Source organism: Python bivittatus, unplaced genomic scaffold, assembly GCF_059951505.1.
Source record: "Python bivittatus isolate LINGU-HERP-01145 unplaced genomic scaffold, Pbiv_v1 ctg000980_np1212, whole genome shotgun sequence".
Classification (NCBI taxonomy): domain Eukaryota; kingdom Metazoa; phylum Chordata; class Lepidosauria; order Squamata; family Pythonidae; genus Python; species Python bivittatus.
Window position 1 is genome coordinate 1,172,751 of NW_028277125.1, and position 16,254 is coordinate 1,189,004.

The window sequence follows — 16,254 nt, forward strand, 5'->3', positions numbered from 1 at the left end:
TGGGTTGCAGTGGCCACTCCCGCGTAGCTCTTTGTTTTTCACGGCACGGTAATTATTGGATGGAAGAAGAAGGGAGAGCCCAGTGAGATTTGGAAAGAGGAAAGGCAGCCCTGCCTGGGAATGACCGCCTCCCCCTCTTCCCCAGCCGGGCTGCTGTTTCGTGCTTGACCTTGGTTTATTATTAGCCCCTTCAGCGGGCTGGAGCTTTGCGGGGTTATCAAAGGCGAGCCACTCCATAAACAGTGACCAAGACAGTCTCTCTTTGGCCACAATCCATTTTTAATGGGGGTGGGGCAGCCACACAAATTAATTTATAATGTTAGAGAGCACAGCACCACAATGATTAAGCACCACTGCAGTATGAACGGTGCCACAGCCGAAGTTCCCTGCCAGAGTCTGGGTGGGCAGTTGGAGCTCTGGATGATGCCAAAAGGTAACCCAACTTGGGCAGGGAAGATGGGCTAGTGGAGATGCCCCAGAATAATAGAGGAGAGGGATTGAGCCAAATGGAGCTGAATCAGGAAAAATTCCTTGGAAGTCTGACCCAAGTGTAACTCCATAGCTTCCCCATGGGTCTCTTGACCAGAATTCATTTGGCGAAAGGAGATCCGGCCAAGAAAATTGGGGACGGCCAGGAAGACCAGGCCCCTGCAGGCTCTGGAGCTTGCTGGAGTATTTCCATCAGAGCCCATGCCTGTGGTCTTCTCAGTGCATCAGTTCCAGTTTGGTGGGGATGGAAGGAAGCCTCAGAGGCGAGAAGAAAGATTGGATCTTCCTCCTGCACCTTTTCTGGCGTCCCAGTGAGGGCCCGTTAGTGACCGGTAGTCATTCGTTCTCCATCGCCGTTGGAAGGGAAGGGTTATACGCGGCCTTCCTGTTTGGAAAGACAAGACGGATACCTGCCTGCAGGGAGCTTGAACTGTAAATGGGAATGGGAGGATGCAGGAGGAAGAATGGGCCTTAAAGGGAGAGTGGGGAAAATGCGGACATTTGCAATTTCACGGATTTTTGGGAATGGGATTCAGAGGCTCATCAAAGGCCACGTGGAAAGGGGGGTGGGTTGGCTTGAGGGGAGCTACGGTGTCCTTTTCTGACAGGTCAATTAACCCTCCGGGAGCATCACTCCCCTCCCCTCCTGCACGTGCAAAGTTATGCACGTGGAAATTGCCTGATGGTCAGATTTATGTCTTACCATCTGGTGTAATAAAATCTTGAGATAACGGGAGAAAAATGTCGAGGCGGGAGTGGGAGAAGCCGTTAAGGCTCTTCTCCCCCCGTTATACACTTTAGAAACGGCCATGTGGGTTCCACATAAGCACACAGACGGTGTGGCTCCGAGGGCAGAGAGATCCAGGCCCCCTTTTTCCTTTCCTGGACTCTGAATTCTAGACCAAGGCAATGGAGCCTCCTATTTAGAAGGCTGAAGAAGAGGAACAGCAGTGCACCCCAGGGAGGGAGGTGTCCTTGGCTTCTGGGGGGCAGCTGATGCTCCGGGCAGGGTTTTCCCACAGACGCCTGTGAGAAGACCCAGAAAGGCTTGGGGTCCCCTGACGCCGACCTTCGGTGGCCCCAAGAGAGGACTCGACAGCCTGTTCTGCGACGGTGTGTCTTACTCTCCTGCAAGGCCCTGTTTGGTGAGCTAATCGCAGGACTGCAGCTGGCATTTACAAGGTGTAAAAAGCCCAAGGACAATTCTTATTTTGGTCAAGGTCAGCTGCCGGGAAGAACTGATCCAGCCTCATGGAGAGGAAGGGGAGCCTCTTTGGCCCCCAGAAAAAGATGTGGTCTGCGTCGGGAATGCCGTGCCGGGGGGGGCAGAAGGCAGCTTTTGTGCCACAGAGCAGAGCAACGCGGCCATGTTGCAAGGAGCAGCGAGGGATCCATGCCGCCGTTCCTGCACGTCCTGCTTGATTTGATTGCTCCCTTTTCAGCCGCTCTGAGCAATTCATCCATTTGATAAACACTGCTTTAGAAAATTGAAGGTTTCCTGCGGCAAGCATTTCATTCCATCTTTAAACACACGGGCAGCTTTGCCCTCGGGGCAGTGTTTTTCATTGTGCGCTGATACTGCAAAAATATGATTGGCACATGCGGAAGAATGGAGTGAGTGGTGGAATCTGAACCCTTGATCTCCATCTGTTTCTGAATTAAACGAAACCCGAAGCATCTCCACGGGATGTTAATTAGTTGTGCTGCAGAGGCTTCGGCGCCGTTCCTGAATGACCTGATCCTTCTTTATTGCTCCCCTTTAAAACTGATTAGCAGGGTCCTTTAACTGACCTATTATAGGTGCAGTGAAAGCGTTGGGAGACCCTCCTGCACGAACCCCGGGGAGCGGGCGGCCCATTCAGCAAATCTCTTGTCTCCTAAGGGGCTGGTAACGGAGACGCCTGGGAGAGCAACCTTTTTCTCCTGCCACTTCTGTACAAGGCAGCTTCAGACTCTGACAGCTTCAGGATCACACGTGGATCCGTTGGGAGAGCTCTGAAGCAGGGGAGCAGCCTCCCTCCTGGAGTCTGGGACCCCATCACCGGGGGGCTTTAAGCCAAGGCTGGTCTGGGGATCCTGCCCAGGGCAGGGGCTGGACTACAAGACCTCTAAGGGCCCTTGCCACCCTAGGAGTCTGTGGCTCATTGGTTAGCAGTGCTGGCCGGTCTCCTGCCTTTCACTCTTCCCGAATTGTGTGGGTAAACTGCACAGGCCGGATGGCATCCGGGGCTTTCCATAGCGCTCGACCAGGCTTAGTAACGGTGCGGATTAAAAGCAGAGGCAGCCCAGTTCAGCTCTCCGCCAGGCTGAGAGGCCTGTTGGGTGAACATAGACCGGTCCCCCACGCAGACCCCCCCTACCCCAAAGGAGAGGCGAAGAAGGGAAGGTTGCACTCAAGCCCCCGTTCCGCAGAAAACCAGCGGGAAGAAAGTTCGCTAATATCCAAAGAAAAGTATTATTTCCACTAGGGATTATTTGGAGGCCAGTGGAAGATTCTCGGGGTTCTGCAGCTGGCTTTCTGTTGAAATGTCGATTTTTGGACTTTGTACGGAAGACCCTTCTGGGGCATCACCCCTTGGGGGGCGGCTGGGGAATTGGGGGCTTAGGGAAATCGGCCTCGGAGGCTTGGACAGCAAAGTGCCCTCACCTGGACCCAGAGAAGTCCCACTGAAAGCAGCGCGCTTACTCCTGAATCGGTGTGCCGGCTTGTGGGTTCTCTGTCGTTGGAGCTTTTAAAGAAGGAGCGAGACCCCCGCCTCTCAGGACAGGTTTAACTGGTTTTCCTGCACTTTGCAGAGGGTGGGACTGGATGATCTTCAGAGCCCTTCCAGCGCTGCAATTTGGTGATTCTTTGCTGTGATCCAGGAAGTCTGGAGTCCGGCTCTCACCTCTTACTGCAAGCCCGCTTCTTGGTCGGAGATGGCCGCACTTGCGGCCATCCTTGTCGCGAACGCTGAAGGAGGCCGGATGCTCAGACGGCTTGCAACAGCCAGGTCCCAGCCCAGCTTTGGCCATTGTCTAGATCCGGATTTGCCTGTGCCTTAGTTGATTTGGGTGGGGCTCTGGAAGAATGCTTTCTAAGCAACTGAGCAATAAGTACAAATAGGAATATCTGGGCTGATGTATTCCCCGGCAATTTTTTCCAATTACACCGTGAGCTTTGCTAATCCATTTGGGATTCGTAGCTGCAACCCCCAAACGCAGAGACTGACTTGCTCTGGTTCTTTGGGGTTGTAGCTTGCTTTCCTCCCATGGGGGACTGTGCAGGGTCCTCCCTTCCTCCTCCCTCTTGAATTCAGTGGGGGACCTTACAGGAATGGCGCCAAAGTGCAAGCCGGAGTGTGTCTCCTCTTCCTCTTCAGAAAAAGGACCACATGAATCCGTTGTGCTGTTCTGGCATTTGGAAATTCAGATTTCCACTTGGAATGGAATTGCAGCAGAACAGACCTCAGTCCAGAGTTCCAGGAAATTAATGGAGCAGAACATTGCTGGGTCCACGTCTCTCTGCTGGACTCTCTTCGTTCTTTGTCTACCAATACCCAGGCCTGGAAGCTTCATGAACATCGGTTGAGAGATTACGCAATTCATGAAAGCAAGGAGCTTGGCTAAAATTAGCGGCCTGCATTTCAAATTCAGAGGAGTTCAGGCATGAAACAGGCATGGGAAAGAGAAGTGGGGTTGGTGGTGCCTGAGAAGGTCCTGGCGTCAGCCAAGGGCCCTTGGTCCTGCAGCGCCCACAGGAAACTTGACAACGTGGATGGGAAGCGTCTCCCTCCTCCGCTGTCGTGCCCCAGCGGCTGATGTTAAGGGGGTGCTGCCTCCGATTCTGACAGTTGGGATCAAACATCAGGACTGTAGCCATTGATGGCCCTGATCCACTCACTCAGTCCCCTTTCCAAGCCATCTCAGTTGGGGGCTGAGGGACAAGAGAAAGACCACCCCCCCTCTTTAGGACGTCCTTCACCAGCCAGATGCCAGCAATTGTGCCAGCTGGGGGAAAGGCTTTTGTAGTCCTTACATTGGGGGAGGAGGCTCCAGACTGGGAAGGCCAATTTGGGGGCTTCAGACTGCGGAAGGCATGGGCCTGATCCGTCCATAAGTAGATAATGGGTGGGAAACAGTTGAAATCTGAAGAGGGAGCTTTGCAAAAAATGTCTTCTTTCTCTCCGGAGCCTCTGATTTGCTGTTTCAAAAATCCAGACTCTCCACCTCTCAGAGTGGGCGGGGGGGGGGGTGCAGCTGCCTCCTCGAGGGGCACCAAAGCTGCCCAGGATGCGAGATCCAGACAGGCTGCCGGGACCCAGAGCAGCCACCGCGGCCCCTCCCCTCCCCTCCCCTCCCCGGCTGTCTGCCAAGAGGCCAGCGGCTAACTGGGCCATGGTGGTTGCCTGTCAGAGAGTTGTCAGCAGCTGAATAAGCTGAGCGTGGCAGGGGCCTTGGCAGGACAAGTGTGGGGACGTTTTAGTGACAGGGAAAATTGACTTCCTGGCTCTGCCAGCTCTGCAATTGGGCTTCAGGGCGGGGGCGCAGGAGAGGGATCGATAGGATCGGCCAGGCTGCCTCTCCCCCTCTCGCCCCAGGCTCGGATTCAAGCAGATGCTCCCTGGCAGCCACAGCGGGAAGGCCGATGGGTGCCGCAGGCTCCCTGGGGCGGATCTCGGGAAGCTGCTGCTTCTGCCTCCCCCGGCCGGCCGAGCCTCCATCTGGGCCAGGTGAGCATGACCTGGGAGAATGCGCCTGGTGGGCACAGGCTGCCTGGCGTGGCTTGGCACCCAGTCGACCCACTCCTGGGGCTGGGCGGGGGACCCCGGCTGCAGGACAGCAAAAGAGGCAGTCCTTGTTTTCTGCCTTAAATCGGTGGTGGCGTTTATTTGGGCAACAGCTGCCTGTGAATTTTCTGCGACCAACCGTGCTGGTGGGCAAGGGTGGGAATCACGGTCTACCCCATTTGGGGAGAGCCAGGGTTGCCCCCTGGGAAGTCCCAGCCCCCTGCGCGTGAGGAGGGGCACCTTAGAGGCGCTGCACAAGTGAAGGGTGGGGTGGAAGGCCACAAATGCAAGCCTCATGCAGACCAAAGCTAAGAGGAGCATTCCCCCCACTGCAAAGCTGCGTTTGCACCACAAGCTTTGCCCATTTTCCGGGTCTGCATCCTCAACCCTAAACTAACCAAATGGGCTGAGTTGGCGCCGCATGCTACGCCAGAAAACTCCAAACCCAGCATCTCTGTGGCCAAGCTTTGCCCTGACCCCGTCCCTCTGCCCCCAGGTCCTCCTCCCCTAATGCTGCCCTCCAAGAGGTTTCCTCTGGCCAAATCCGACGTCTCTCTGCAGCCTGGAAGTGCTGGAGAGGCCTTTGGGAGGGACTCCCCCCATCCAATGGGCCTCTGGCACTTGGCTGCCCCCAGGACTGGCAGGCTGCAAAACAGCCTCTTCTCCACTTAGCCAGTCTGCTGGGAGGGGTGAGTGGGGTGAGAGAATCCAGTTGTCTTAAATGAGGCATTCCTCGTCCTAATAGGAAGTGCAAAGGGAGACCATTTGCTGCCTGGCCAATTAAATTAAACTGCATCCTTTTACATCCAGGCTTCTCAGTGTCCTTTTGCAGTAATTGCGAAACTCAGCAGGTCCTGAGGTTTGCGCAGCCTCTTGCCCTGGGCTAGGCAGACGGCGTATGTGCGTGTGTGCATAAGGTTGGGTGCAAATTGGGAACACCCAGACTTTGCAAAGCTCACGCGGTCAACTTGGGCTGCGTCACACAGTCTCTCGCTTTTGGTCTCCCTACCTCACAGGGTGGTTGTGCGGGAAACACTGTTTTGGGTTTCTTTGGGAAAAGGGCGGATGAAGAAGGTCAGCAACTAATTTGGGAGGCTTGGACAGGGCACGTATGTGATCACAAAGGTAAAGCCCCCAAGGCCACCGGAGTCTTTATGCCCACGTTGGAGATTTCCCCTTAGTTTTCTTGAAAGAATATGAGTCTAGTTCTAGACTTCCTTCCAGCACTAATCAGAGCTTTTCAGGAAGACGAGGCAAGGGCCTAGAATTGTAGGGTTGGGAGGGTGGAGGGCTTCTAGTCCAGCCCCCCACCCCCATGGAGTCACAGGGCAGATCGGTTTCAGGGGCCCTCGTGGGTCTCTGCTGAACTGCTTATGTGTTAATGATACCAGAGTTCCTGCGGATTTGGATCTCCAGTTGGCCCCCAAAGGCAGCCTGTGTTTCTCCCCAGAAGATCAGCCACGTGTCTGGTCCGGGGGGGTTGGGAGGGCATAGGAGGCAGGGGGAGAAAGAGGGCTGCTCCATCGTGCAGCTGGGGTGGTGGCAGAGGGCCCCTTGGGGAGGAACCTCGTGCACTTGAAGGCCCTTTCAGCAGATGTCTCAGTGGGGCCAAACGTTTGTGGCTCATTCTGCATTGCTCTGAGATGAGCATTTCTGGCAGCAGATGGCCCCCTGCCACGTTCGGAGCCTTCCCTTCCAAGTCCAGCCAAGCGGCTCCTTCCCTTCCCCTTCTCTTTCTCCCCCCTTGCAGACCAAGGTGGGGGGGGGCTGGGGAAGAGAGCCGTCTGAGCATAAGCAGAGTTCATGGAAATCCTCGTGGGATTGTGAGGAGTGCTGAAGATCTGCCCTGGGGAAAGTTGAGGAAGTAAGGTTGGCACCGTCTTCTTCGAGCCAAGCTTGGCTCCTGAGCCGCCCGGGTGTCTCAGCCACAGCCTGGGAACAGGGAAAGGCTCCACCGTTGGGCTCCCAGTTTGGAGCAAAAGGGGGTCGTGTGGATGTGAAAGGAGGCCACGGAATCGGACACAGCGTAGAGGACTCAGACCGAGAACATTTCTCCTCTTTCCCAGGCAGGGAGATGAAGGGCCGACCGAGAAAAGTTTTTTGGCTTTGAAGAATGGGATTTGCTGCTGGCAACTGCATGAGATGGTCTGAAAAGGTGGGGTAGTGGGGGGGGGGTTTCATGGAGGATCAGGCTGTCCATGGCTGCTCTTGCGGATGGCTGTTGACTCCTTCGGCCATCCTGGGTCAGTGCCTTAAGCCCTGGCTGCTGAGAAGCAGCGAGCTTCCCAAAGGCACCCGGTCATCCCCTACAGAAGGCTGGGAGAGAGATGCCCGGGGCCTGATCCGGCCTCGGGCGCTTCTGAAGCCTGGCAGGGCCAAGGGCAGCCCTCTGCTCTGGTGCTGCTGCTGCTGCTGAAAGTACCCGCCTGGCCCAGCCAACGTCGGTGCCCTCTTTCTCTCCCCGCAGCAGATCCTCTTTCGCGGCACGCAGCTGCACGGCCTGGGGGGCTGTGGCGGTGCCCAGCCCAGAGAGCCAGAGGCTGTCCCTGGATGACGTCACTGTGGCTGATGGTTGGAAGTCCCCTTTGCAGACTTCCCAATCGCAAGAGCAGCAAGCCCACGTGCCAGAGGGAGGAAAAAGCATCAGCGGTTCTCGCGTGGGAAATTGTGCTTTCTCAGAAATGCTGTCAAATCATTCTTCAGCCTCGCAGAGAGAGGACAGCACGCCAAGCGGTCAAGCTGGGCAGTTGTTCCATGCAGAGGCTCAGCCTTGCCTCCCGCAACGCACCCCAGGAGCTCTGGGAGAAATTTATGGAGCACTTTGGCGACTGTAAACGGTTAGCAAGGAACGGGGAGATGCAGCCTCATCTCTTATGCTCCTCGCTGCATTGCACTGAAGTTTTAAAAACCCCTGGGGAAAACAAAACAGGTTTATTTTTTTCATTATATTGCAAATGGTAAGCCTGCTATAAAATTTACAATTGATTAACTGACATCAGTCCAGTGAACTTAGAAAGTGCTTAGAAAGGGGGAAAGAAAGAATAAGAGCATCTTCTTTCTGACAACGGCTTTGGTTCACTCATAATTCAGTATTTCGGGGCATCGGCTTCAGAAGGAACAGAAGGCGGTGCGTGTGCTCGCGCGGGGGAAACGAGCGTGGTTGGCAGGGACCGAGAGCGATGGCAGATGCTGCTGCTGTAGACTACAGTCAGCTGGATTTCCTTCCCTGCCACCGCCTGTCTTCAATCTCCTTCGCCCAGCTCGTCTCTCGCTCTTACTGCACTTGGCTTAACGTTGTGCATCCTGCACGGGAATGCTGTGATGGATTCTTGCTTACTATTTCACGGATTTTGTAACCCGCCCCAATCCACAGACTCTGGCTGGGGTACAACCCGGTACCAGTGCAGAATAAAAACACCAAGACAGACCCCGGGTGGCCACCAGAGAGACTTGGTCCTGGTCAAAAGCCTGGCGGAGGAGTGCTGCGCTTACGGCTTTCCAGAACGGGGGGGGGGGGGCGGGAGGCTGCCAAAGGACGGGAGCCGCCACCAAGCAGGCCACGTCCCCCCTGCTGCGGAGAGAGGACCAAGCAGGCCTGCTCTCGATGGTCCTCCTGGATGGGCAGTTTCAACCTTGGCCAGGCAGTGCCTGACTTCTGCCTGCCTGCAGTCTCTTTTAGCAGATAACTAGTCCGTACTGAGTTGCTGGACAAGCTGTCTGCTTTGCCGAGGCAAAGGCAGCCTTTGGCCCCACCTGGCCCTTTCTCATGCTCTGGAAGGGCAGCTGCTTGCTTGCCTGCTGGTCGGGGCAAGGACCCTCTCCCCTTCACAGCGGCTGGGAGAAGGGAAGGTGGGCCAGCTCAGCAGACGTGTTGACCCCCTTATTAATGGAACCTGCCTCTTCCGGCCCCTCTCTGGAAATCCAACGCCTGAAGTTGCCCGGCGGGGGAGGTCAGTTGCCCTCGGCCGTTTGTGGCATCTGGGCAAGGCTTGGTTGGGTGCTGCTGGTGGGTCTTCCCCAGCAGATGGCCTGCTGTCCCGGATGCCCTCAAGCACCTGCTCCTCAAACCCCCTTCCACGTTGGGGGGGGCAGGCTGTCTCCTCTAAGGTGATTTTTAAGGTGATTAAGCTCAACTCTTGCCGTAGGGCACAGAGATGATTGTGCGGCTGGCGAGTCTCCTCATCTGTTCCTTTTCTTTCTCCGTTGCTTTGCCCTAGGACATCTTTACACCCGAGTGCAAATTCAAGGAGTCCGTCTTCGAGAACTACTACGTGATCTATTCCTCCACGCTGTACCGGCAGCAGGAGTCTGGGAGAGCTTGGTTCTTGGGACTCAACAAAGAAGGGCAGATCATGAAGGGCAACCGAGTGAAAAAGACCAAACCGTCCTCACATTTTGTACCCAAACCCATAGAAGGTAGGGGGGGCTTCCTTCACAGAGCACTGGTTTGGGGAGAGTGTCGGGGAAGTCAGATGAACAGGAATATTTCGCATTCCTTGGTCAAATGCAGCTGGTCTCACTGACCTGAGTCAGCTAAAGCTCCTTGGCTCTGCTCTACACAAACGCTGCCCCACGTCCCTGTCCCCTCCCCCTCTGTCCTTTCTACGGCCGAGATTCTTCTTTCCCACCTGATGGGGGGGTGAGGCTGGAGGAGGGTGCACGCAGCCAGGAGGGGGCTCTGCGGGTGCCAGAGGAGCCTCGCTGGGTGCTTTTGCATCCGTTAAGCAAGGAGCAAGGAATGCACAAGAGGACAACAAAGGAAGAGGAGACCTTTGTTGGTGCCTTGTGACACTTGCTGTTGCTGAATTTCTTGGAACCCCGTTTGAGATGCACGAGGCCAAATCCTGTAGGGGAAAACGGTAGACGTGCACGAACAGCTGCAGCTCGAAGGGAAAGGCAAAGAGCCGAGAAAAGGAACCGGACCACACGGATGCTTGCACTCGGGTGCTGGTTAGTTAATGCATTTAGTGTGGTGAGAAACCTTGGTCTTTGCTGAATCCACGATGGGTGGTGTTAAATCTTCTAGTGATGAAAGCACTTTTGAGTGCTAAATCTTTGGATGGGAGACCACTAGGAAATCCCAAATTGTAGGGTAGATGAAGAAGTTTAAAAAAAAAATCTCAGAAGGAGGCAGCAACCAAGAATATCACTTTCAGGTTCCTACAAAATCAGCAGAAATTGAGCTTGACTGGAGGGAGTCTTAACGTTTTGCATAATACTCCTTTCTCAGGACAAAATGCTAACGCAAAGTCCTGTTGACTGCAACCCACAAAGGCAGATGATGTGAACTCCTGCTAGCTTCTAAGGCCCCAGTGACCCTTGGTTTTGCTGCCACCACTTTTCCTGGAAACCCTGAGAGCTGATTGCCAAATATTCAGCGCCTGTTGTCTTCCCACACGGCATCAAACTCAACCCTGGGAAGTTGCCTGCCTGCGAGCTGCTTTTGAAGAACGAGCCTTCCTTCCAGCTGAGCTGAGCTGAGCTGAGCTGAGCTGAGCTGAGCTGAGCTGAGCTGAACCGCCTCCCGCCCTGCAAAAAAGTTGCCCTGGGCCTGGCTGCAGGAAGGGAGGAAACCCATGGCCTTCCCACTCCTCCCCATGGGCAGCATCAGGAGCATGTCAATTGCCCTCCAGGTCCCCGGTGCCCAGCCTTGGATCTTCAGTCATCCTTAGCTGGCGTGCGCTGCAGAGATGGGTAGCCTGCAAGGTTTTCCACCGAGGACCAGGAGTTAAAGGAAAAGATGACCAAACAGGCCCAGCTGGCTGGAAGTGGTTGGTCAAAGAGGGCATCGCTTGCCGTGCACCAAAAGATTTGTGAGGACTTGTAGAATTAGGAGGCTGAAAGGTGTCCTTGAGGCTCTCAAGTCTGACCCCTGCTCAGCGCAAGAATTCAGATGCGTGCACCCCCGGCAGATGCCTGTCCAGCCTCTGCTTGAACACACCCAGCAAAGGGGGGCCCCTCGCCCTCTGGGCTCCACAGGGCATGGCCCTCCCTGTAACTTTCAGCAGGCATCTGATCTGCCTTCCCTTATTCCACATCCTGCTCCGTGGAAGGAAAGAAAGGCCCCGACCATTTGCCCTACCGCGCCCTTTCAGGTCCTTGAAGAGGGCCCTCGGTCTTCCTTTCTCAAGGTTAAGGCTGCCCAGCTCTGGAGCATCCTGGACTGGTCCACGGGCTCCCATTCGGCACCCCTCCTGTTCAGTAAGGAAAGTGATGGGTGCTTCTGGAGCCCCCTTCCTTGTGGGCACTCCCCTCGGATTTAACTTTGGGTGACACGACCCTGCATCTGCAAGCACCCTCCTGCAAGAAAACACATCCTCCTCTGGAGTAGCTCTGGAGTGCTGTTGACCCAGGACTGTGAGAAAAGAATACCTCCCTATATCCAAAAAACCCCACACGATTGCTTTAAGGGCACCAGTCTGGAAATCACAAACGTGGGTCAGCTTTTGAGGTGTGGGTCAGGCCAGGGGTCTTTTAAAGCACAGGTTCTGGGCAGATGCAGAAGAGAAGGGGAGGCTGACTGGCAGTCTCGATGTCTGACTCCTCAAGCAATGTGGGAGAATCTGCAGATCGCTAAATTGGCCTCTGAGGTTGAACCAAGGACAAATTCATGTATTTATAATCCAGAGGCTCTTGGCAGTCCACGGTTCAGTTCCTATCCAGAGAACAGGTGGATCCAGTAACCAGATTAACTGCGCTGTATTCCTGCAGCCAGAGAAGGAGCAGCTGATCCCGTTTTTATAAACACAAACTCCAGGCCTCTCCCGTCCCAGATGAGGCTCAAGACAGGGTGGTTGGAAAAACAGATAGAGAAACATCGTTGTTTATATCTTAAACTGAAAATAAAGTTTTAGGGACTGTAGGAGGTCAGTAAACTGTCAGGAAAGAAGTCCCGGTCACAAGATGCAGTGCCTTGTCTAAGATCCGGGAGGGGAACAGCTAAATTGGGTGTTTGTTGATTGTCCCACGCAGAGGATCGAGGGGCTGGAGCAGCTGCCTCCAGAGGAGGGAAGGTTGGTCATCTGGGGCTGCGTCGGCTAGAAAGGAGGCAAACGGGAGGGGGCAGGATGGCGGTGCAGAAAGTCATGCAGGGGGCGGATCCCGTGGGCAAGGAGCAGCTGTTTTCCCCTTCCCCAAATATTAGAACCAGAGGTCACCCAATGACATGGAATCCTGCAAGAATCAGGACAGACCAAAGGAAGATTTTGGTTTTGTTTTTAAACACGATGCATAATCAAACTTTGGAATTCGCTACCGTGAAATGTGGTTCTGCCCGCCAGCTTGGCTGGTTCCCAAAAAAGGGCTGGAGCATTTCATGCTGCCTGTCTTCGGGGCTGAGACCCACGTGAAGGAAAGGGGTGCGTCCTCCTGCTTGGAAGGTGGTGTCTCCCCCGTGCCTGCTCCTGGGCTCCGTGGTTGTCCTGGACCCAGACGGGGGTCTCTCGAGGATCCCCCCAACAGACGGCCTGTAGAAAGAAGCAAGCGGGACACGTTTCCCAGGGGTCTGTGGCACATCAGCATCCTTGGCATCTTTGGGGTCGTTCCTACCTCTCTGCAGCTCCCCAGGCGGGCAGGGCATCGGGAAGCAGCCCCCCGTTTTTGCCAAGCCACGCGCTGGGGGGTCTTAGAGCGGGGCCAGAGCCCCCCTTCTCCCGGCGCTTCAGGCTGCTGCTCTCCGCTCACTCTGGGTTATTTCGCCCCTGCTTTCAAGACGGGGACTGCTGGGATGGCAGCTGCTGCTCCGCCCTGCTCTGGCAAGTTCCTCTGCCAAGTCTGAGCTGCTGCAGCTGCATCAGCCAAAGGCGTTTGCGGTCCTCATTGCGTTCACCCCAAAACACCTCCCGTAATAAGCATCGCCAGGCCACGTCCACACAGCCTGTGGGTGGATTTGCACAACATGCGTGAGCCTGGTGTTGACCTTGGCTTGGGGGGCTGTGCCACCCCAGCCCTTTGGGCTCAGTGTCACTGCAAGCCCAGGAAATGGGCTAACTCAGTAGCCAGGCAAAGGGTGGGTGAATCTGGGCCAGGCAGGCTGAGCGGGGCTCTTTGCTGAGGAACGTCAGGAGGCACCCCAGGCCTTCCGCCCTCTGCATCCGGAGGGGGGTGGGGGGGCTGGAAAGAGGCCCTGATGGGGCGCTGGGGAGGAGGGTGCCAGGAGAGGGGACGGGGAGCGTTGCCCAACCACCAGGTGGGGGGGAGCAGTTGGGTGTTGACTCTTGCACAGTCGTGGGTCTGTGTCAGCGTGCGTGGCTGTGTTTCCCCCACATGCCCACCTAATTAATCTATGGGGGGGCGTACAATCCAGTGAACCATAAATGATCCAGTGGGGCCAGATTGATTCACACGTAAATGTTGTATGTTGTGTGAATACCGCCAGGTCTCTCTCTGAGCCCAGGCGATTCTGCTGCGTGCACGCAGGCAATGGTCGGTGCCACTTGACCCACAAGCAGGGCAAGATTCCTCTCCACCATCCCTTCCATCAGCCCATTTCTTGGGGGTCAGGTTGAGGGGGCAACCCATGTAAAGACCAGCTGGGCATTCCTGAAGGCCAAGCAGATGGACGCTGCTCCGGCTTGGCTTTTTCTTCCTAGCTCCCCGTCTCCCGATGTGGCTTCATAAGCCGGAAGGGCCGGTCTTCCCTTCACACACGCACCTTAACTAACCACCAATCCTGCGCTTATCCCACTTCCCCAGGCTGCCATCTGGCTGGGCCGAATGGCCCTTGCCAGGGGGAGTGTGGCAAAGCCTTATGAAGCTGGGAGATGAAGCAGCTCCAGAGGGCGAAAGCAGGAGCAGCAACGGGGCCCACCAAGGGGGTCTCGTTCTGCCGGGGAAAGCCCATCGAGAGAGACGAAGCAGCGTCTGGCCTGCTCATCCTGGAGTCGGGCCCGGGATGCTGCTTCTCCGTCCACCCAGGCAGCCTGGGGAAGGGGCTGGGCTGAGCTGAGCACGGGAGCTGCCGAGCAGCACGGGCATTTCCCGCCCGCTGGGCAGCAGCTCTGATTCCAGGACAGCAGCTGCTCGGGCACAGGAAGTTCACTGCTCAGTTGGGGAGCAGAGAAGGGGGGGATCGGGTTGGCTGCCCCTTGCCTGCTCCAGGGCTCGGAAGCAGCAGCAGCAGCAGCAGTTCCGGTCTGAGCTTTGAAACCTACTCGGCTCCGGAAAGTCACCTTGCCCAAGGAGCTGCACTCCTGCCTTGCCGGGCAGGCTCGCCCATCTTATGGCTTTCTAGCCCCCCTTGGTGAGCCCTGAGAGGTGGTATCAAGGCCAGTTTGGTCTCTGGCTTGGGAGCCCGAGTCCCGTCTGCACCACCCCCAGACTGGCCGAGGCGCCCCAAAGCAGGGCAGGGCTGGGGGCAGTGACTGCAAGGAGACAGGCAACGCTGCTTGCAAGGGCAGGGAGGGACCCTGGTGAGGGGGGCAGCTGCAGGCTGGAGCAGCCAAGGGGATTTGGGTGGACAGCGAGAGGGTGAGGAGTGGGATGAAGAGGAAGAGGAAGCTGCGGGGGGCGGGGGGCCAAAGGAAAGGCCCTGGGGGAGCAACGGAACAGGGCAGCCTGAGACCAGGAGCCAGGAATGGAGGGACCGAGCCAGCTTATTGGGGGCGGGGGGCGGACTCAGCAGCCAACCCATTTCCCCCAACAACCAAAGGCCCAAATGGTGTTGCTGAATTCCGTGGCTGCCACTGCAATCCCAGGGTGCTGGGGGGGGGTTTAAGAAGGGGCGAGGGAGGGGGTGGCCTAGTCCCATCCCAGTCCTCTGGGCGGGACGGGGTGGGGCTGCTGAGCATGGGCCACCCGCCCCCCCGCCCCGGGGCGCAGGCTGCTCCTCGGGCACCCCGTGGGGCTGGAAGGTGCTGTGCGTGACAGTCCCTCTCTTCTCTGCCTGCCCTGCAGTGTGCATGTACAGAGAGCCTTCCCTGCATGAAATCGGAGAGAAGCAAGGACGCTCCAGGAAGAGTTCGGGGACGCCCACCATGAACGGAGGCAAAGTCGTCAACCAGGACTCCACATAGCCGAGCGAGCGAAGCGCCCACTGCCCTCCCTCGCAGCCGTGTCTCCCAGCCACCTGCCCCCCAGCCCCCCCAGCGAGGCTGGAGCTTCCCGGAAGGGCCACGATTCCACGGGCGGCCTTCCCTCCGTGCAGGGCGAGGAGGCCGCGCCTCCTGCTATGGGGCAGAGTCCAGTGTACACACACATGCGCGCACACGCACACCCCCCCCATGTGAAAGGGAATGTATATTCAACGGAGTGTGGAGGCAGGAGAGATTCATTGAATATATATTCCACCAGGACTCCATTAACATTTTAAAACAGCAAAACTCTTTGCTCCGTTACGTGGACGGGGGAATTGGTCATCTCTGCATAACAATGATTATTATAATAAATTAATTATTATCTAACTATAATAAATACATAATAAAGGTGTTATCTTTAAAAATAAAACAGATTTGCTTTTGGAGAATTGAACTTTCTTTGTAAGATGGAAGCAAAGTGCAACAGTTGGCCTGAATCGGAAGCAGCAGGACTTCGTGGTCCTTTTGACTGGGGGGGGGGCAGGGGGAGGGAGGGCCTCCCCAGATCCAGCCCTGGCTAAAAATGGCGGGGGGGGGCAGAAAGAAGGACTCGGACTCTCGTGTCCTTAAGAGCGCCTAACTTCATTTAACCTAGCATTAGAATCGTTTCCTGCAATAAACCGCCTTTTGCACATGTGAAGAAGTCAACTCAGAAAAAGTTGAGCTCCTCTGACCTTATATCTATAAGGTGCACTGGGGATGGCATTTAATTTCGTTGTACGAGGTACAATGGCCATAAAGTTTACAACCACGACAGCTCCCTAAGGCTTCTCCCCGTGTGACTACATTCACACAACACTCTTCGCTAGGCCGAGATCAAGCCATGATACGTTGCCCGGCCCACTCAAATTTCTCAGGTGCCTTTTGAAAGGAGACCCTGGGCATTTGGGGGGGGGGAATGTGTGTGTGAGATGTGTGTATCA

The 16,254-nt window shown here is 56.0% G+C and overlaps 1 protein-coding gene across 4 annotated transcripts in view; it reads left to right on the forward strand.

The window, feature by feature from the left end:
* Positions 1–15,692, forward strand: part of FGF12 (fibroblast growth factor 12) — a 164,566-nt gene extending 148,874 nt beyond the window's left edge. For 2 of the 4 annotated variants that reach the window (XM_025174804.2, XM_007440846.4), the window contains exons 4-5: positions 9,476–9,674; positions 15,153–15,688. In XM_025174804.2, the coding sequence (XP_025030572.1) occupies positions 9,476–9,674; positions 15,153–15,271 (318 nt within the window). In that variant the 3' untranslated portion in view covers positions 15,272–15,688. Of the gene's footprint in view, positions 1–9,475; positions 9,675–15,152 lie in introns of all 4 variants that reach the window. The other 2 variants (XM_088131866.1, XM_088131865.1) reach the window with 2 other exon arrangements.
* The last annotated feature ends 562 nt before the right edge of the window (positions 15,693–16,254 follow it).